This window comes from Loxodonta africana, chromosome X, assembly GCF_030014295.1.
Source record: "Loxodonta africana isolate mLoxAfr1 chromosome X, mLoxAfr1.hap2, whole genome shotgun sequence".
In the NCBI taxonomy this organism is placed as follows: domain Eukaryota; kingdom Metazoa; phylum Chordata; class Mammalia; order Proboscidea; family Elephantidae; genus Loxodonta; species Loxodonta africana.
The window spans coordinates 17,300,614-17,322,427 of record NC_087369.1 but is presented as its reverse complement, the minus strand read 5'-3'; the positions used below and the strand labels follow the sequence as shown (position 1 = coordinate 17,322,427).

Sequence of the window (21,814 nt, the reverse complement as noted above, 5' to 3'; positions counted from 1 at the left end):
TATGAGTATTAAACGTATCTCTTATCTCAAGAATTAAGCCTTCAGGTAACTGTGACTTTACCAGTTTTTATTATGGATTCACAGTTGGTTTTACTTTTGAGTCATAAACCTAGTATGGTAAATATTTAAGAATTTTTAAGGTAATGGGGCTTTTTCCTCTTAGTTTTTTTCTTAGGAAGGTAGATGGTTTTGAGAACAGGTATATCTGATTGCTCTTTAATGTGTTTAATTCAGGGCTTCACACCAATTCACACTGGTTCAGTTATGGCTGATGAAGCAAAACCTGAACGGCCCCGAATCTTGAAAATTTGGGTGAAGTGGAATGATAACTGGAACGGGAAAAATGATGGGTCAAAGCCCTGGAATGTGAGACTTGGAAGCAGTGTAGCAAGCCCTTTCAGGAGCCTGATGCCCTTGTTTTCTAAGAGGGAGATTAAGTTTCTAATAGGTCTTCGACCCATCATTTTTCCCGTTCCAGTTAGCATTCTAGATCACCCACATTTTTAAAGATTCTGGTCCATTCAGGTTTTTTTTGTCAGCCACAACTGACCTGGGCAGAACCAGTTCGAAGCCGTGGTCAAATTGTCACCCTTCATTTTCCACTACATCTGGTCCTTTCGGTAGGTGGTCGAGAAAAAGCTTTTTAGTATGGAGGAAACCTGAAGGTGCAGGTAGACACGGGAGGGGTCCAATGGAGAGAGCAATGAAAAATAGAGGAATAGAATGAATGGAGAAGCATATTGGGAGAGAGAATGGGAGTGGAATCAAAACCCTTGGACCAAGAAGTCTTCCTCCTTTGTTAGGAGGTGATCACGGGTAAAAGCTGTAGGTTGTTTTGCTTTTTGTTTTTTTTGTTTTGTTTTGTTTTTCTTCCCGTGAGTTGTGTAAGGAAATTGAGAAAGTTATTTTCTCGGCATTCAGAACTAGGCCATCATCTGGAGGCGAGCTACGGAAGACTGGAGGAAGGAAAGAGGTAGACAACTTGAGCAAAGTGTTCTGGGTTTAGAGTAGTCGTAGTGGGAAGCCAGTTAGTGATGAACAAAAGGATTGCCCAGGATTGAAGGCCCATTTTAGGCTGAAAATAATAAACTTAGGATCTGTATTTTAAAAACTAGCATCTAAAGAGTCCATACTAAAGGCAACATGTGGCTTATATTTGCATAATACAGCTGTATTAAAAATTGTTTTTTTCTTACTGTTTTCGTCCTGGCCTTTATTTCCACTTAATCGAGACCACTGACATTTTAGTACGTTAAGAAACATACAGTTTGCAGGGTAGTATTTCAGCAGGTGCCCCAGGGAAAAAATAGTGGGCCTCATTCTGGGCCTGCGGGGTACTATGGCCGACTTTACTTTCACCTGCCCTAGTTCCTAGTTAATACAGTTTTTTCTGCGGCTCAAAAACGTGTACCAATGATAAAGGGCCCAGAGTTACTGGAGTTACCTTGAATCCACTATGATATTCTCCTTGTATATGAAAGAAACACTGACTTCATTAATTATGAGTGTATCTATCATTTAGCTAAAACTCAGTCCTAAGTGTTACAGAGCCATCAAGGTATTTATTTATAGCAGAGCTCTTTTAGGCAGTCTAAATTGGGAAAATAGGTAAAACATGTTATAGCAGTATGAAATGGCTGGAATACATTTATTTCTGTGCATTTTAGGGTTTCTTTTTTTGTCTTGTTTTTCCTTGAAGGACATTTTTCCATTGATGCAGGTTTTCTCCCTATGAAGAGTAGTCTTCGCAGCTGGTGGATGATAATTTCTTGCTGAAGTGCAGTAATGTGGATCACTGATTGTAAAGAATAGTCTGGCTTCTCATCAACTCTTCCCTAAAGTAAGGCCTGTCAAATAAGTGGTAGAGATGTCTGGGCCTGTCACACTGGTGGATGGTTCATACAGAATTGTTCCTTCCCGTTCATAAGAAGGAAGATTGCTTAGGAGTAAGAAGGAACAGTTCTGTATGAACGTTCCCATTCATGAGAAGTCTTTGGGAGGAACTGCTGCAGACGGTCCCTCGGCCCTCTTTAGAAATGGCCTACCCTCGCTTTTCTCTCTTAATGGGAATAAGCTGTCCGTGGCTGGTTTTACATGGTGTGATGAAATCAAAATGATTACAAACAATCTAAAGACTGAAAGAATTGCTGTTATTTAGGTGAACGGTTATTTGACAGACTTGAATTTCTCTTGTTCTCTGTCCAGAAAACAGTATCATAGCAAGAGTTTCATTGGGGGTAAGAAATTACTTTGGTAGTGGTAAATATCACTTTATTACTCAAACTGGCAGTTGGGGTAGGTTGGGAATGGGATAGACCACCCTCTGACTTGGCTTGGGGTAACGAGCTTTCTTGGTGACCAGTGGCTGAATTTAATGATCTCTGGGCATCAGTCATTCTGCCTGTGATCACGCTAAACAGTCAGCATTTCATTGAGTACTAGAGTATATGCTGGGGTACTGACATGCATCAAAAAGTGGAAGGACGTGAATTCAGTTGGTAAATACAATCTCGTCAAAGTTTGTCATTTGTATTTTAGCATTACCTGAAAAGTCTAATTATGTTATATCCCAAGGGATAGTCCCAGTTATTTCATTAAGCTCATATTTTCACAGGAAATTTTTCTCTGATCATGATCCATCATTGGGACTTACGATTTACTTTTTTTCACAGAGAATACTGAAATAGCTGCAGAGATTCACTGGCAAAAAGGTCTTATTCATTAAATCACTAATGTCACTGATACAGAAATAGAATTCCTTTGTTTTTTATAGTGCTTTTAGGTGAGAGTTTACAGAGCAAATTAGTTTCCCATTCAATAATTTGTACATAGAGTGTTTGATGTTTATTTTATGTGCTTGTCTATTGTTTGGCCTAGAGGTAGTTTCTGGGAATGGCTTCATTTCCAGGTCAAATGGGTGTCTTTGGGCCATAGTCTCAGGGGTTCCTCCAGTCTCTGTCAGACCAGCAAGCCTCGTCTTTTTTGTGAATTTGATTTTTTTGTTCTATAATTTTCTCCCCCTCTGTCCAGGGCCTTCTGTTATGATTGCAGTCAGCAGTTGGTAGTGGTAGCTGGGTACCATCTAGTCCTTCTGGTCTTGGGGTCGTGTGGGCTGTAGTTCATGTGGTTCATTAGTCCTTTGGACTAATTCCTCCCTTGAGTCTTCGGTTTTCTTCACTTTCCTTTGCTCTAGACTGAAAAAGACCAATAGTTGTATCTTAGATGACCACTTGCAAGCTTTTAAGACTCTAGATGCTACTCACCAAAGTAGGATGCAGAACATTGACTTTATGTACTGTGTTGTACCAGTTGACATAGATGTCCCTCGAGTTGTCTTCAAGCCTAGGAACTTCATCCCAAGAGGTGTTTGGTTATGTCTAAGAGGTTTCCCTGACTTTACTCCTATGTGCTCTATATGAGCCACACCTACAGTCATGTATATTTGCCGGTGGGAGAAATAGAATTCCTTTTTGAAAGTGAGAGCTTTTATAAGAGAATGAAGCATTTGAGGGTTTAATTTATTATTGATGTTTTAACCTACTGCTTCATTCCATTGTAATTCTGTTCTGAGTGGGGGGTGGGGAAAGGCAAGTATCTCTTTAAAATATTTAGGAATTGAGGGTTCAAATGTGACTAGCTTTTCTCCTCAGATACTTATGTATTTAATGCCCTGTTACATATTTTATTGGAACAGTTTATATGGCTTTGTAGCTTAACATTTCAAAGTTCCAAATTGCATAAATACTGAAATGAAAATACTTTCCAAACAGTCGACACTTACTGATGCCTTAAATAAGTAGTTTTTAACTTTATGGAGCCACAAACCTTGTGGTGTTGGTGCGATTATAACCCCTTTGAGAGTCTGAAGGGTCATGGACCCTCTCCCCATGAAAAAATCTACATAATTTTGCCTCTGATTTCAGGGGGTAAGTGGAGTCCCTAGAAATCTATCTATGGACTCTCTAGGAGTCAGTTAAAACCTCACCTCAAGTTGCCTTTTTTGTTGTTGATATGAGAACCGTCTCTTTAGATGAAATTGTAAGTATAGACATTTAACAAGTCTATTTGGAGAGTTCTTTAAAATCTCTCTTAGGAGTAATTTTTTTTTAATATTCTTAGTCTCAAAGTCATATTCTATGGACTTTTGTTTGTAGCTGAATGAACAGTTAAAATCCTCCATTGCTGCTTAAAATACCAGATAGATGACTATTTTCCCACTTTTTCTCAGGCAAGATTTTCCTCTGTAGAAGACTTTATGGTCACCTTAGGATAAAATGATCTTCTTTAAGAGATTAAATTCCTTTAGTTTGTGTAATAAAATCCTGATGAACATAAACACTGGCAGAATGGAGTATTCTGTTAACTCAGTATTGACCAGATAACTTACACTGAAAATCTTTTCAAAATATTATTAGTAAATGCAGTACTTTAGGATTTTGTAGACTTGGGTCATTGATTTGAATACTGATTATCATTATATACAGTAATGGAGAAATTATAAAAGATGAAGACGAGCTCCTGGGCATTATTTAGAAATTAAACGTTCAGCCATAAAACAAAGAAAAACTTTCAGTTTTAATTAAATTTTCTTCACTGTGCACTGAATGTTCTAGAAATCTTGTGTCTATTTCAATTTGTATACTGTATGTAAGAATACATGCATTTCTTTTTTTTTTTTACATGCATTTCTTTTGTAGCCACGTCATGAATATTTTAATGTCCCTGTGTACTAAATGACTACTCATCGAGTATGCAGAATTTCACAGAGGAAATAGAGAGCTGATATGCTTATGAAAGAAAATATCCTCAGCTTGGTGACACTGGTTATCTTGTCGTAATAGTTGTAGAATATTTTAGAACCAATAGCTTTATGATTGTATTTTTCCCTGTTCCTGTCCCTAGCCCTTTTCCATTTGATTTTCATTCTACATGTGATCTTGGTTTGGCTTATGCCTACTCCAACTGATTTAATTTTGGGGGTGAAAAATAAGAACCTATGAATGTTTCGAGTAATATTTCATCTTAAATATATACATGTGGTCATTAATGAACCATCTGCGATGAATCTCCTAAGAGCAAAACCTTGCAATCTTGAAAATGTTTACTAAGGACATTATGGCTGGAACACTAGGTCAAAACAAGCAGTGCCATAATAAGTAGCGTGGTTCGGTCTTCCAATGATGGTGTGTTTTAAAAAAATGAAAACTGTATTTACTGTCACATCCCATCCTGTATGAGTTCATGTGTCCTAATATATCCCAGAAAAGTCTATGTGGAAATAATGCATGAAGGTGAAATTGATCTGTACCAATACATAATATTTAAATAGCCCATGTTTTGGGAATTTTGTAGTGTCACATTTGTGCAATATAATAATATCAAGCAGTCCCTTTAAGAACTGTCAGAAAGTTACGTCAGAAGAGTATGGTCCACAATATCTATAGCTCAATATTAAGTAGCCCTTCAAAGTATTAATACTGATTTTTTTATGTAGTTAATATTTTAAAATTCAGTTTAAATACCTAAATACTTATATTTTGCTAGGCTGTAGTTTTATAATATACCTAAATCTTCATTTGAATACTTACTGCTTTGTTAATGATGATTTTATACTTTAGGGGTATTAAAACCTTTCTTTAATATTGACCATTATTGTGTATACTTTTAATAAAACCTGCAGCAAATTTTATTATCAAAGGAAAAGTATCAAATAAATTCATTGTTTTATATCTAGAAAGTCTGAGTTAAGATACTCAAACTAGCTTACCACTGAAGGAAGGCCTATGAAAATGTGTTTTGACCAAACTTAGCATTAGGCAGTACAGTTATTTCTATCCTTACCGTTGTTGCTGTCACGCGCTTACATTTGAAGCCCCTGTATGGGGCTGTCAATGAGAAATGTAGCATTCTACATTTACGCATTGGTCTGTCTTTTCCATTTTTTTCATCCATGTCCCCTGCAAGGCACTATACTATTCATATGGTTTTAATGCTACATAAATATTCATTGTCTCGTGCCTGCTGGCTTTGGATGCTGTGTGCTGCGCTGTAACACATCGCTTTTGTTATCTGTATACCGCTGCTTGCTTCAAATTAGTAGACTCTGAAAAAGCTTCCTGGCATGTTTAAAATAAAAGTATTGCATGTACTTTGTCTCATGTGAATGACTTTTTTTCTTCTTCATCCCGTTTCATGAAATAACGTATTTTATACTTTAGCTTTTCCAGGTTGATTTTGAGCTACAATTTAGTGTGAACATGTGAAAATTATATTAATTATAAACACAATTTGTTAAAAAAAATACTGTTCAAGTCTCAAAGGAGTAAAACGTGTAAATGATTCTTTGAAACACAGGCCTTTTATTTTAAATAATGCATATTCCATAAGCAAAGTGGTTTTCCTCAGCAAATGCCGCAGAAAATTGCAGGCCGCGATCGCCTAGGGAAAATCTGACCGGCTCTAGGGACTAGCTGGGGGACATATTTAGCTGGATAAGTTAAGACTGTTAACTGTACAGAATGCATAGGGTTGTGTGAAGTTTTTTAAAAAAATACTTAACATTAAATGGAAACCATTATTTTAAAATTGTTTCCTTTATTTAATATTTATGTGACTCACATGCCATTCTCTCAGTGTATTCAGTGTTTTAAAGGCTAATCGTTAGAAATGAAAGAGACTGGCTTAAGTCACTTTTTGGGAACTTACATCAGTTGCATTAGGCTTTCTTTAAAAGCCGTCTCATGAAGACTTTGAGACACTCCAATATAGAGACAGGCTTAAGGAACACTGTGTGCCCGTCAAGCAGCTTCACCAGCTGTCAGCTGAATCCTCTGCTTGTTTCCTCAGCCTCAGTGTTTTAGAGCCAGACCTAGACATTGTATCATTGTAGCTCGAAATACTTCAGTTTCTGTCTGGAACAGATGAGTGCCACACTCAGCAAAATTTTAACAGTAATTCCTAATAGCTTGTGTGGGGTTCTTTTTGTCCTGTGTTTATAATTGGTTAGAAGTAGGTTCTCCAAAGCTCCTGTTGCATCTGGTCCATGTGTCTCTTAAGTCTCTCTTTTTTTTTTTTTTTTTTTATAGATTCATCTTTTTAATTGTACTTTAGATGAAGGTTTACAGAACAATCTTAAGTCTCTTTAAATCTATCACGGTTCCTCGGCTTTTCCACCCTTGCCATTTTTTAAAACTGGGTCGTTTGTCTTACAAGATTTCTTACATTGTATATTTGGCTGATTATATTCTCGTGACGATGTTTTCCTCGTTTTTTTGTCCCCCTTATATCGTTATTAGATCTGAGTCTGGTTTGATTCAGGTTCAATTTTTTTGGCAAGAACACTTCACAGATTTGACTGCCTTTTATAAAAAGTATAAATACGTTTTTCACTAAAGCTGGTTTGCACCCATTTTTCAATACACAAACATACTAAAATGTCATGAACATTATACAGAGTTGGGTTGTAGTGCTCAGCACCTTCGTTTTGATTTTGTCTCTCATAATTTCAACACATGAAGGTAAGTACTGTTAGCCTTGTTTTCCCAGAAACGGGCACAGACTATAAAGTTATTTAAGATTTTACCATGTGTAGTGTCTTAGAATTAATGTTCTAAGGATTTGTGGTTTAATATAATTTTCTTTTCCTTGCTTTGTGCTGCACTACGATTAGGATGCAAAAGTAAGTTTATTATTGGATACTATAAAATTGCTCTATTACAATTTAGCATGCCTTTTAGTTACAAACTTGTTATCAGTAATATCTGAAATATGACCTACTTGGCAATTTATTTTGTAACATGCAAAATCAACCAGCTAAATATACCTGCTTTGTTTTTGTCTTTCTTCGAAATTTAAAAGCAAATACTGGTTGGGCCAGAGGGCGTTCTTTCTGTACGTTGCCCCCACCAAATGCTATCGGCAGGTGTGGGAAGGTGACCACTTTGGAAACCTTGCTGCAGTACACAGTTAACTCAAACTGAGTAGTATAAGCATTTCTACAAATGCATGTGACAAAAAAAGACCATGGGGAAAAATTACAGGAAGAGTTTTGCCCCCTAGCTTTCTGTTTAGGGGAGATAGTTTGAATTTTAACACTTAGGTATCTTATCTTTTTTGTATACAATTCAGGAACCGTGATTGCATGAATTGCCGGTGGGTTTACACTGGGTTTGATTGATTTTTGTGTTTCAGCAGCCGTACCTGGCACATGAGCAGGTACTCGTAAGTACTTACTGAATGCCGAAAAAGAGCCTTATGTGGTCTCAGGTGTTTTGGGTCCCAAGCCCTAACCACTAATATCACTAATACAGAGGAGCCCTGGTGGTGCAGTGGTTAAAGTACTTGACTGCTAACCGAAAGGTCGGCAGTTCCAACCCACCAGCCGCTCCATGGGAGAAAAGATGCGGCAGTCTGCTTCCATAAAGATTTACTGCCCTGGAAACCCTGCGGGGCAGTTCTGCTCTGTCCTGTAGGGTCGCTATGAGTCAGAATTGACTCGACGGCAACGGGCTTGGTTTGGGTTTGGTACCACTAATATGGTGATGGTCTTTTAACACTGAATTAAAAAAAAAACACACCTTGTCTTTGCTTTTGTTATTTTCTAAAATGAGAACATTCTTCATGTGCATTTTTCGCATTCGCAAAGGCTCCCTGGATCTGCTTACCAGAGTCTCACATTTTCCTTCCACAGGAAGCTGAAACCCCACGTAGTGTTCTTGAAGAAATTGGACTGACATAACTCTCCTTCCTTGTTGATGACTTCTTGTGGCATTTCACACACTGTAGACGTTCACTGCCTCTCATGTCCATGTTAGCTAATGGTACAAGATGATGATTCGTCAGTATTACTGTTGTGCTAAGCTGCTTCATTCAGGCCTACACAAAAGTTTTGCGTTTTTTTTTTTTTTTTTTAAGGGAACTTTGGTTAATCAAATGGTAAATTAAAGGGACTTAAATATGAATTACAGTGACACAGAAAAGAAGGTAGCTTTTCTGGATATTTTAAAGTTGGTCAGTTTCTCTTAATTTGATTACGTGTATATATGAAAATGACACATCCGTATACATGCAAAATCCAACAATATGCCTTTGTTACCTCACTGTATGTGACAAAGGAAGCTGGTAAATTAAAACGCGAAACCTGGTTTTAAGGAACCAAAGACTAGTGCAGCATTTCAGTCTAGTGGGAATAAAGGGAATTGACATGTCACACATCAAATGAATGAAAAGCTAACTATTTTGAAACATTTAAAAACCAAATTTACACCAAAGATCCCATTGGAAGCTACATACCTTAAAACACAAAGGGAATACAGATAATTTTACATGACTAATTGGATTGATGATGGTGTCTCACGCTAAAGATTCTTTGACATTCTGACCCTGGGACAAAGAACATAGATGGACTGTTGGAAAATAGCACTTTCTTTTTAAGACAAGGCACATTTGACTGCTGAGATGAATTCTTTGTGGTCATAATCATGTTGTCACTTAGATTGTTTTGATGCCCCAAAATAAAGTGGAAATGTTGATTGATCAGGAACTCTTCATAACAGTGTCTTAACAGAAAACATATTGCTCTCTTTACAAAGTATTGCATAAGCCATCGTTTACAGCACGGCTGTTCCTTCTGATGTGCTTGTTCAAGCACAGTGTATTCTGCTTTCCTTCACTTAGGTATCCTCTGTCCCCTCCGTGGCACTGCCTACTTAACAGAAGTCTTCAGACACCTTTCATAAAAGAGTGAGAGTTGAATGAGGTCAGCTGGCATTAGTGGGCCCTGTATTTTTTTAAAGCTGTGTAATTGTTTCAGTGTCAACTGTCATACATACATGCACATATTTAAACATGTCTTTACAGTTTACACTTTCACTTGTGTTTGCTGGGCTGGATTAAGCTTGTAATTTTGACCAGTATTCAGGCCACGTGATCACTGTCATACCGCATCACCGGGTAGTTGTAATAAATGTTCACTGTACACCACTGTAGTGTTTTCTCAATCTCTTTCCAAAAGTTTGTCAACTTAAGGAGAGCTGCTGAAGGAAGTTTGTTTTTTTTTTTCAGTAAAGTGACAAAAATGCACCTCCATTTGAATGTGGTGGTGGTTATAAGCACACACAAGATAAATGGCAGCAGAGTTGGAGTCTTCATGTTCTTCAAGTTCGTTAAAAAAAAAATGTGGATTTCATGCTACCAAGAGCTTATCTACATACTTATTTTCAATCAATAAATGCAGCTTTTAAAACCTTGATGCACTGGATTCTCTTTTTTTGCTCTTTCCGAACAACTCCGATCTCCTCCCTTTCCCCCATGACCTGGGGGGGTTAGCACTCCCACCACAGTGGACTGGTACTTGCAGATTGTACTGCCTGCCTCTAATACACAACCAAAAAGTCAAAACTTAGGTTGCCTGACAGTAATAGGTAGGCTTGGAGCCTCTGACATGCAGCTGGCTACTCACCAGTCAGGCCTATGGGCCATGGCGGGCAATCTACAGAGTTGGAATTTTTGAATCATAGTATTTTGAGTCACAAACAGTAATGAGAGCAACGATTTTTGTACCAGGATTGCCTTAACACAAGGCATATTCAGTAGCAGTGACCCTAATATCCTGAAAATGACATAAGCTTTATGTAAAGGACTCTGCCCAGTGCCATCGATTGTGATTTGGAGACCCTGTAGGACAGAGTAGAACTGCCCGTAGGGTTTCCGAGGCTGTCATCTTTACGGAAGCAGACTGCCACGTCGTTCTCTTGCAGAGAGGCTGGTGGGTTCAGACTGCTGACATTTTTGTTAAAAAGCTGAGTGCTTTAACCACTGTGCCACCATGGCTCCTATAAAGGACTATACTGTAAAAAAGATGAACACCCTGATTGATAGAAAGCCCCCAGCTGAAAGGGAACTGAGAACCGGGTGGGAGGGAGGAAAAAGTTACATAACCCTTTAGTTTTTAAGATTGAGAACATGAATTTTAAAGTAAAACGGTTCAGCTAGTACAGGAGAAAAGTCTAATAGATTTTTAATAAGGGGCAAACAAGATTCTTAAAAGCACCAATGGCCGTTAATTACAGAGAAAACCTTTGGCTTAGACATAAAAGTACAGAAATGAGCACTTACACAGATAATACTTGAAGTGGGAGCAGCAAAATGACCTCTGCGTGCTAGATTTCGTACTCTGCTGGAGCAGGATTGGGAAAAACTTGACTGTCCACATCCCTTGATGTAATTTATCCTAAGTAAATGATCAGAAATGCACGGAAGTGTTTAAGGAAACCCATCATAGGGTTTTTTACTTTTTATTTGTTTTCAGCAAAGGCTCCTTTAAGAGTACAAAATTATAAATAATTTAAAAATACAACAATAGGGATATGGTTAAATAGATACATTAAACTATGCAGTAAGTAAAAACCACGTCAGAATAGGGACTGCTTGAAATAGGGCAATGTTTCAGGTGAAAAAAAGGTAGCATATTCAACTGCAGACATACATTAACTTTGTTAAAAAAAAAATACGGACACATCCATAAGAAAAGACTAAAGCAACGCTCCAAAGGTCACTGGTTAGGATTACAAGCGATTTTTATGTTGCTACCTATATGTTTTGTTTTCTAAGTTTTCGATATTAAACATACAATTCTTGATTATCAGAGAAAAAAACTTTCTTTGAAATAGAATTCCAGTTCACACAGGGTTCTGCCAGACTTGCTAGCCCTCGAGCTCCTCCCCTTCTAGCCAATGTATTTATTTGGATTTGGGACTGTAGATATATCTGTCTCTACTACCGGACCTCCTCCCGGCCCGGCTCCGGGACCTGGATGAACTCTGGCTCCTGCAGCTCTGGCTCTGGGTCCGACTTCTCCGGCTCCTGAGGCTTCGGCTGCGACTTCTCTGGCCGCGGCTCCGACAGCGGTCCCTTTTTCTTCCTCTGCTTCGGGAGCTGTGCCTTTCCCGACTTTTGGACACGTGCTTGTGAGATTTCTTCCCCCTGTGACTGCTCCTTTTCCTCTCAGATTCCCCGTTTCTTTTGTAGGAGTGGTCTGAACTTAGACTTCGTCTCCTCCTTGGCCTGCAATAGTAGTCATCACGGTGGCCCATTCTCTCTCTCCTATCGGGGTTCTTCCCAAAGGTTGAGCTAGTCCGATCTGGGGACAGATACATGTCTCTGTCAGCTTCCCAAAACTCATTGTTCGGATTTCTGAATACATGAAGAAAGTTGCAGTGTTTTCCTCTTGGACACTGCTGGGTTTCAAATAAACCTGAAATGGAATAGTTAGGACATAGCAGTTACGACTGTCTTTTTCTGAAGATGGTACTTTATCCATTTCAGAAAGTACATTTCTGGTACTCTCTACTGGGTATTATTTAAAAGGGGCTTGCAGATAAATTACATAATTTTCATTCCCAGAACTAAAAATATTCAGCTCTCTAACAGATGGTACTCTGAAAGATAACAAATCTGAAGTTTAATTGACCAGAACATCCCATTCCCCAAGTGGATTACTGCTCAGCGTACAGCTGACCAAATAAATGGTGACCACATTAGCCTTCCCTGAGTTTCACTCTTCCACTGATTTCATGACTGGGATCATGAATTAACACTGAAGAACCAGTCTTTAGAGTCCCTGCAGGCGTGTGCATTGCAGGCATGTGGTGGTGATGGGACAGAACCACCGGTCAACAAGAAAGCCTCTACAGATAGGGGGAGGATGCTGTATTTTCGTTAACACTTCAAAAACATTGGCCTAACGCTTTTAAATTTTCAAGTGCTTTTAGTATGGAAGATTCTTGTCAAAGGTAAAATCTATGTGAACGACTTTGAGACCTCTTTGGGGTTTTCACACTCTTTTTAAAAAACAAGAAGTAAATTCCCCAGATACGTAAAACAGCAATGAATTCTTAGATATGCTGTCATAAGCACAAGTGACAAAATAGACTTCATCAAAATTAAAAACTTGTGCTTCAAAGGATACTTTGTCATGAAAATGAAAAGCAACCCACAGAATGGGAGAAAATATTTGTAAATCATGTACCTGTGATAAGAGACATGCATTTCCAATATGGAAACCCTGGTGGCGTAGTGGTTAAGGGCTACAGCTGCTAACCAAAAGTCAGCAGTTCGAATCCGCCAGGTGCTCCTTGGAAACTATGGGGCAGTTCTACTCTGCCCTATAGGGTTGCTATGAGTCAGAATCGACTCTACGGCAGCGGCTTTGGTTTTTTTTTATCTAAAAACATATATAGACTATATAAAAAAATTCTTCCAACTCAATAATAAGACAACCCAATTTAAAAAATGGACAAGGATCTGAATAGACATTTCTCAAGACTGCAAATGCCAACAGACACATGAAAAGGTGCTCAACATCATTGGACATTAGGGAAATGTGAATCAAAACCACCATGAGATACCACTTCACACCCACTAGGATGGCTAAAATAAAAAGACATAATAGCAAGTACCATAAGGATGTGAAGAAACTGGGACCCTGATACATTGCTGGTGGAATTATAAGATGGTTCAGCTGCTTTGGAAGGAAGCTTGGCAGCTTTTCAGAAAGTTAAACAGCTACCATAAGATCCAGCAATTCCACTCCTAGACATAGACCCAAGAACTGAAAACGTATGTTCATACAAACACATTACACAGATGTTCGCAGTGGCATTATTCATAATACCAGATAGTGGCAACAACTTACGTCCGTCGACCGATGGATAAATAAGATACGGTATATGTGGGTCCCCGGGTGGCGCAGACACTTTCTGCTCGACTACTAACCTAAAGGTTGGCGTTTGGAGCCTGCCCAGTGGGGCCACAGAAGAAAGGCCTGGTGATCTGCTTCCAGAAAGATTACACCCAAGAAAACTACGGCGAAGTTCTACTCTGTAACACATGGGGTTGCCATCAGTTGGAATCGACTTGACAGCAACTGGTTTGGCTTTTTTGGTATATCCACACAATGGACTATTATTCCACCATAAAAAGGAATAGAAAGATTGATACATGCTACGTCGTGGACGAACCTTGAGAACACGCTGAGTAAAAGAAATCAGACACAAAAGGTCACATACTGTATGATTACATGTATAAGAAATGTCCAGAATTAGGCAAATCCATAGAGTCAGAAAGTAGATGGGGGGTTGGCAGGGGATGGGGGCATGGAAATGTTCTAAAATTAGGCAGCAGTGACGGTTGCATGACTGTAAAAACCACTGAATTGTATACTTTAAAAAGGTGAGTTTTGTGGTAAGTGAATATCTCAACAAAGCTGTTATTTTTTTTTTTTTTAAGTAAACTAGCCTCCTGCTTTGTGGCCATCGAAGTCACACTCAGAAGCTGCTCACTGAAATCACACTGGATCCCCAGGAAGTGACAAAAGTAACTGCCTTTAGAGAGAACACAATTCCATCTCTCTCATCCCCCACGCCTTTAAGTATATGTTGAAATGGTTCTTCTGGTTTTCCTAAGCAAGGGATCCTAAAATCTGTTTTTCCTTTAATAAAATGGTTTAAAAATGGCAGCATCCATTAAAACAAGGCTGCTAAATCCTTAGTGTGATTCAGACTTTACAGATTATATATTTTTTATATGAGGTTTTAAGCAGGGGAGTGTAAAGCAAAGCAGCAGAAGTGAAGGGTCCAATAAGCGCTCCCCTTGGGCATTTATAGCTTCATCTCTTTTCATCGGGTGCCCTTAATAGTTTGGCTAAGCCCTTATGATAGAAACCACAACAGTGAGGCCCTCAAAGTGGCTGGCTCCTCCCAGGAGAGGCCTGGTCCTCCTGTCCTGGTTCGGCTGCACCGTCTGACTTGTTGTCTGACTGAACACACCACATCGGGGCCTACACCTCCACTCCATCTCTAATGCACAAACGCACCCATCTCACATAAGGCGAGGATGTGATCGGTGAAGTTCTGGGTGGCAATGATGACAGAAGAGTCATTAGGGATAAGGATGCGAAGAAAAATTCAGCTGGAGTCATGGGAGCCGGTGAAGAGAAAACACCTGTGAACCTGCAAAGGCAAGCGTGGCTTCCCGTGGACAAAGGTTCTCGGTCTTCCGGAATGGGATACACGGAGCCCAGGACTGAGGAGAAGACGAGAATTCTAGCCCCACCTCTTTCACCGATAAAGTGACCCACAAGGTCTGGTACAGATCTAAAGTGTGATGTCCTTTATGGAATAAGCTCTGCTCATCTACTGCCTGAAGCAAAAGCTATGCCCAGTGATTTTGTTTTTTTTAATTTAAACCCTTTAAAAGATTGTTTTTTCCCCAGAGTGTCCTTTTATATAGCAGTGAAACAACTGGGAGTAAAACCAGCATGATGTATTTTACCACAAATTGCCATCTGCCACCGGGTCACCGGGCAGAATTCACACTGCAGCTGTCGTCCTGCATACCACCGTCCATTGAACACGGAGAGGGCTGCCTGGCATTCTTCTTCCCTTTAAACCAAAAAACGAGAGGATGCGCTTCACAGGGACGTTCTGAGATGTATTAGCCCTATTACTAATTCACCCTTTTATGAATTTATTTAGGACCATCAAGCTCACTGGTTTTGTACTACCTAGGGAGTCCTCGTTAGCGTATTCAAGCTCCTGAAGTTCAAAATTTACTCCGGAACCCTTTTTACTAACCCTTCGAGAGGTTTTGGTGCATGGCAACTGGCTTCTTAGTCCAAAAGATTCTACCATTCAAGATGCTGACGTGTTAGTCCACTGTTAGTTCCCGAGAGGATCGCTGTTCGTGTTATAATGGGTCATTGAACCCATTAGCCATGGAGCGGCCTCAGCCATCAGCGAGAGGAGCGGGAATGCTACAGTAAGCTGGTCAAATGCACACTAAGGTGATTTGGACCTTTAATTTCTGGCTCTTTCGATTCATGCTATTCTCTATTCTTGGTATCGCTTTTCAACTCTTTTCATTATTAAAATTATATAAGTAATAATATAACCATATCGTAAAAGATTCAAAACCATGTACATATACATGTACTATTTTCAAATCCCCACCATACTTCTCTGTCATCTGTTCATATTTACATTAAAAAAAAAACATGCATGTGAAAGCTATATACTCAGTAGAAAAATCCCAGAAATGAACATTAACAAAACACTACGCAGTGACAAAGCATGAAGACCTGTGTGTTCAGAATACTTACGATTGATACTGAACGTACACGTTGCCCCTAAGATGAGGTTCAAAGTTGCAGCTGACCTAAGGAGCAATGAAATATTCTATCATAAAAACTAAGGCACAGGTATCAGCCAGTCATCAAATGTAGTTTGTCCAGGCTACCACCACCCAAAAATAGTGATCAATTAAAGATTCTAAAACGAGGCCATGCTCCAGTCTATTAAAGGCACATGGCAGCCTTGCAGGCCCCTAGGATGGGGTCCCTGTTGACCCAGATCTGTTTTTCCCCATAAATATGAAATGTTTCACACATGCATAAAAATAGAGAATGTAAATCAGCCCATGTACATGCCACCCAGATTGAACACGAGTGTTCTCCACTTCTGTCTGAGAATTTTTATATCAGTAAAATGTTAAAGATACATTTGATGCCCTTCCATTTATTATTTTCCCTTCTCCATCACAGTGGTGAGCACTGCCCCGCAGCTGGGTATACCCTTCACACTCCAAGCACAAAGGAACATACAGGCGTTAAGTACATATATGTGTGCCATAAAAATTTATACTATATGTACACACACATACATGTAGGTCTATATATTGCTGTTTTTGAGTGCCGTTGAGTCCGTTCCAACTCATAGCAACCGTATGGGACAGAGCAGAACTGCCCCATAGGGTTTCTTAGCCTGTAATCTTTACGGGAGCAAAGCACCAGGTCTTTTCTCCCGTGGGGTATCTGGTGGTTTCAAACTGCCGACCTTTCGGTTAGCAGCTGAGTGCTTAACCTTTGCACCACCAGGGCTCCTTAAGGTCTATGTGGGTATACACGTTTACATATACATACATAAACAAATGTGTATATGTATTGACAAACAATGTATACTCTTGATTTGTGGACTTTAAAATCTTATATAAATAGTATTTATTCCACATTCTTTTTTCAATATTTAAGCATGCTAGAGACATCAGATTATCAAAACACATCTAGTGATGGATATCCCAAGTGCTTCCAGCTTGTCACCAACAAACGGTGCTATGATAAGCATTCCTGACCATCCCTCTGGTGTGAGGACTTTTCTCCTGGCACAACCAGAAGTCGAGGGCCAATTTATAGGTTCCATGTCTCGTTAACGTCACTAAAAAAAAGAACCCGTTGCCATTAAGTCAATTCTGACTCATAGGAACAATTTAGGACAGAGTAGAAATGCCCCATAGGGTTTCCAAGGAGTGGCTGGTGGATTAGCAGCCGAGCTCTTAACCACTGCGCCACCAGGGCTCCTTACCTTCACTAGGTATTGATAAATTGCTCTCTGAAATGCTTTCACTAATTTACACCTTCTCGCCCACTCTTGGTATTAATAGAATCTATGGCTTTTGCCTGATAGGTGTGAAAGAATCTCTCATTTTCCTATGCACTGCTCCTCTTACCGGTGAGGCTGGACATCTGACAATTGGCCTTCAGAAATGACAAATCTTATTTATCTTTCTATAATGGTATAAAAAGGTCTGCAAATATTCATACCAAAGTTATGCTTTTAATTTCAAAATAAATCTCTAATGGAAACAATTTGTCTCTGAGGGCTTTTCTCAGCACACCCCAGACCCAGCAGGGACAGACCCACAAGCCAGTCCATAAGCCCAGACTTGGAAGGAAAAGTCCAAAGTCTGGGTTCAGTGCTGGCCGGGCGAGGGCCCGGAGAGATTGTTTAGTCCAGTGATTCCCAAGGACCTGTTATTCATTTTCCATAATGAATTTGATGTTTTGAAAGTGTTTCTACTGAATAGCTTTCTACTTACAACTGCAAATCTGATTAGCATGAGCTTGGCCATTAACAACGCAGAACTGACATAATTCTAAACAAGAAAGTAATTATGTCATGGTTAGTGGGGACACTCTGTCGCAGGTAACGTGTGATTTCTGTTAATAACCAGTCTGAAGTTCTGAAGGCAACTCCCCTGCTACCACTTCAAGCAGCAGCATAATCTGGGGACGCCAGGAGGGAAACCACTGACTTCAGCACTCCCCTCCCTTTATAGATGGAGAAAGGCATGAAGAGGGCAAGTGACGTGTTCAAAAGCACAGGCTGGTCCAGCCACACTGCCTCCCCAGCCCTGGGTGTGAGCAGGCATTTCTGCTCTGGTGTGTATCAGATGTACTACGCAGGAGGGTGAAGACCGGAAGGCACATACACCAGAAACAGAAGGTAGAGGGGAAAGAGAAACTCAAAAAGAATTTCGAAGGCCCAGTGTGAAATGAGTAGCTAGAAGTGTGGCCTGGAATTCCATTCGTGTCATCGCTTAGCCATAGCTCTGTTAGCTGTTCTAACTCTCCGCTGTCATTTCCCAATTAGCAGGAAAAAACTCATAGCTTTTATCCTATGTTTTTCCAAATTATATGACATCGTAACAAAATCATTTAGGTTAGGATCCGATCAAATCACAAATAGGGCTTCGCTATGTTATGTGCACTGGTGGCGCAGTGGTTAAGCACTCAGCTGCTAACCAAAAGGTTAGCAGTTTGAACCCACCAGCCACTCTGCGGGAGAAAGATGTGGCAGTCTGTTCCCATAAAGATTACAGCCTTGGAAACCCATGGGGCAGATCTACTGTGTCCTACAGAATCACTGTGAGTCACAATGGACTCAACGACAATGCGTTATGTTTTGACTCAACAAATGGGTAGTGGGAGCAGCAGGTATTACATCTGACTTTACCCATGTTTGAGAGCATATCTAAAATAATGATGTGTGATGTGAACACCTCCCGTTCACCTAGTGTGCTCCATCACAAACCATGATATTCGGACATTATGTCTCAGTACTGAAGGAATCCAGTAAATAAAAATAATGTAAAAAAAAAAAAAGAAATCAAGATAAATGTTCCTCATAGGTCCAGAAGCTCATGCACCAATGGGTGGAAGTTACAAGCAGGGCCCTGCAACACGGTGAACAACAACCTTAGTACGTGCAGCGGCGTTCCCCTGCAGCTGTAGCTAAGGCTGACTACAGAGGAAGGGGCAGTGCGCACTCCACCATACGCAGTGTCTAAGTGAAGGCTTGGCCACGAGCTGCAGAGAACCTCACGCTGAGAAGCCACACGCTGAAAGAGAGCTGGATCACTGACTACTAAAAAAAAAATGAAAGAGCCTTTCCGATCTAACCCATTGCTGTTGAGTGGATTCCGACTCATAGCGGCCCTATAGGACAGAGTAGAACTGTCCCGCAGCGTTTCCAAGGCTGTAAACCATTACAGAAGCAGACTGCCACACCTTTCTCCCACGGAGCGGGTTTGGATTGCCAACCTTTCAGTTAGCAGCTGAACACTTAACCACTCTGTCACCAGGGCTCTAATCTAGACCCTAAACCAAACAAAAAGCCAAACTCGTTGCTGTCGAGTCAATTCCAATTCATAGTGACCCTACAGAATCTAGACCCTAGGATTCAGTAACTATCAGACTAGTACATGTTTATGAGTTTACCTAGTATCTACACTGTATCGGCTATGAGGAGGGTGGAAAGGGAGAGAAGAAAGTAATGTTTACTGAGTGCCTGGGTGCCAGACACCGGGTCAGGCACTGAACCACTGTGGGTTCCTCCGCCCAGGTAGATATCACGTGCGCTAGCTGTCTGGTCCCACTGAGTACTTCCATGTGAAGCGAACTAATCCCCTCTGCCCATGCATACCCACCTTGAACTGAATCACTTTCCCCACATTCCTGAACTCAGGGAGCACATCGTCATAGAACTCTAGGAACTGCTGGTAGGTTTCCTCTTCACTGTACTCCAGGCTTGCATCAGGGTCATAGTCATCCATTCTGCATTGCTCCATTCCAAACGTTGTGAACATGCTCTTTATAAGAAGGGTAGGGCTCGATGTGGGGAAACTATGTTTACGTGAACACCTGCATATGAATGGAAAAAAAACAAACCTTGAGTTCAGTAAACAGTTAAAAATTAAACTTAAAAAGCTTGTTGGAAAATTTGAGATAAAGACTCAAGTCATGTACCTGTTTTGACGCAATTGTAAGAGAATAAACCACACTCAGACGTCGAATTTCAATGCTCAAGAAAACTGCTTTAAGACTGACCAATACATTGGCTCTTATTAAAATGTAAAGTTAGAAATTATTTCCAAGTCCACACGTCATTCAGCTGCCTTTTAATGACATTCAGGAAGCCTTATACATATTGAACCATAGGGCAAAAGAGTTTGTTGCCCTGGTAGGCTGTGGTGACAAGCACAAAGACACCAAGTGGGACTCTTCATGGGAAGATGAGGACAACACAATCACGCTTCTATACAAATAGTGTGATCGCAGAATTTCCAGTTAATGGAATATTTTATATTAATTCATACATATATAGCATTTTATAGTTTTCATGGCATTTTTACAATTTTTCCTCTGATCATTGCCACCCGTTAGGACAGCCAGGGCTAGTATTCTCCCCACTTGACAAATAAAGATGCTACGACCTAGAGAAGCACATTTGCCCAAAGTCACCTGGCTGGTAACGGATGGATCCAAGAGATCTGAGTTAACTGGCTAGTGCCTGTTCATTATGTAGTATAATAATCAACATCATTTCATTTTTATTTAATGAATGAGGCTAATTATCATGAAGAGCAATTTTCTTTTCATAGTTTAAACTGGGCCAAGACTGAACTAACCAGGCTGAAGCTGAGTTAATTAAAAGTCCTTTACATGAGTTTCGTTTCTCATTTACTTCTTTCTCTTAAAATGAGAGCAACAGCAACAACTACCAAAAATTATGTGTGTGGCTACATATGTAGGTATATATGCATATATGTGTGCATGTATAGGTATATCTATAAACCAAACCAAACCCATTGTTGTCAAGTTGATTCAGACTTATGGCATCCCTACAGGACAGAGTAGAATTTCCCCATACAGTTTCCAAGGAGCACCTGGTGGATTCGAACTGCCAACCTTTTGGTTAATAGCTGTAGCTCTTAGCAACTACGCCACCAGGGTTTCCAGACTGCAGGTATATCTATATACATGTGTGTGAGAATATGCATATATATTCGTATAGGGGCACAGTTACAGACACTTCTCAGACATAACTGAACACCTTGCAGGAACGGTTTACTGGGTTTGAAGGCTCAGGATCATAGTCTCGTGGGATAACTCAGTCAACTGTCATAACATAGTTCATAAAGTCTATGTTCTACATTCTAATTTGGTGAATAGTCTCTGGGGTCTTAAAGGCTTGCAAGCGGACATCAAAGATAAAACTGTTGGTCTCTATTCGTCCGGAGCAAAAGAGAAATGAGGAAACAAAAGACTCAGAAGAAACAAGCCTGAACAGGGCTAACTGTCTACACAAACCATGGCCTCATCTACCCTGAGACCAGCAGAACTAGATGGTGCCTGGCTACCACTACTGACCTTTCTGATCAGGGCCATAATAGACGGATCCTGATAGAATGGGAGAAAAATGTAGAAGAGAACTAAAATTCTTAAAAAATCCAGACTTACTGGACTGATTGAGACTAGAAGTCCCCCGAGACTATCGCCCTGAGACGACACCCTTTAGACTTTGAACCAAAACTACTCCTGGAGGTCACCTTTCAAGTAGATAACAGATCGGCTCATAAAATAAACCATCTTACCTGTGAATACTATGCTCCTTTTAAAAATCATCTACATGAGACCAAATGG

At 40.0% G+C, this 21,814-nt stretch overlaps 2 protein-coding genes across 7 annotated transcripts in view; one reads left to right on the top strand and one right to left on the bottom strand.

Annotated features, from left to right (window-relative positions):
- AP1S2 (adaptor related protein complex 1 subunit sigma 2) overlaps window positions 1-10,249 on the top strand; it is a 29,308-nt gene extending 19,059 nt beyond the window's left edge. The window contains exon 5 of one of the 3 annotated variants that reach the window (XM_010595767.3): window positions 10,063-10,249. In XM_010595767.3, the coding sequence (XP_010594069.1) occupies window positions 10,063-10,065 (3 nt within the window). In that variant the 3' untranslated portion in view covers window positions 10,066-10,249. Of the gene's footprint in view, window positions 1-4,697; window positions 6,149-8,689 lie in introns of those variants that run through there. The other 2 variants (XM_010595765.3, XM_010595766.3) reach the window with 2 other exon arrangements.
- Window positions 10,012-21,814, bottom strand: part of ZRSR2 (zinc finger CCCH-type, RNA binding motif and serine/arginine rich 2) — a 38,745-nt gene continuing 26,942 nt past the window's right edge. For 3 of the 4 annotated variants that reach the window (XM_064278033.1, XM_064278034.1, XM_064278032.1), the window contains 4 exons: window positions 19,819-20,032; window positions 16,157-16,212; window positions 15,331-15,440; window positions 10,012-12,253 (listed from right to left, as the gene is read on the bottom strand). In XM_064278033.1, coding sequence (XP_064134103.1) covers window positions 11,739-12,253; window positions 15,331-15,440; window positions 16,157-16,212; window positions 19,819-20,032 — 895 coding nt within the window. In that variant the 3' untranslated portion in view covers window positions 10,012-11,738. Of the gene's footprint in view, window positions 13,879-15,330; window positions 15,441-16,156; window positions 16,213-19,818; window positions 20,033-21,814 lie in introns of all 4 variants that reach the window. The other variant, XM_064278035.1, reaches the window with a different exon arrangement.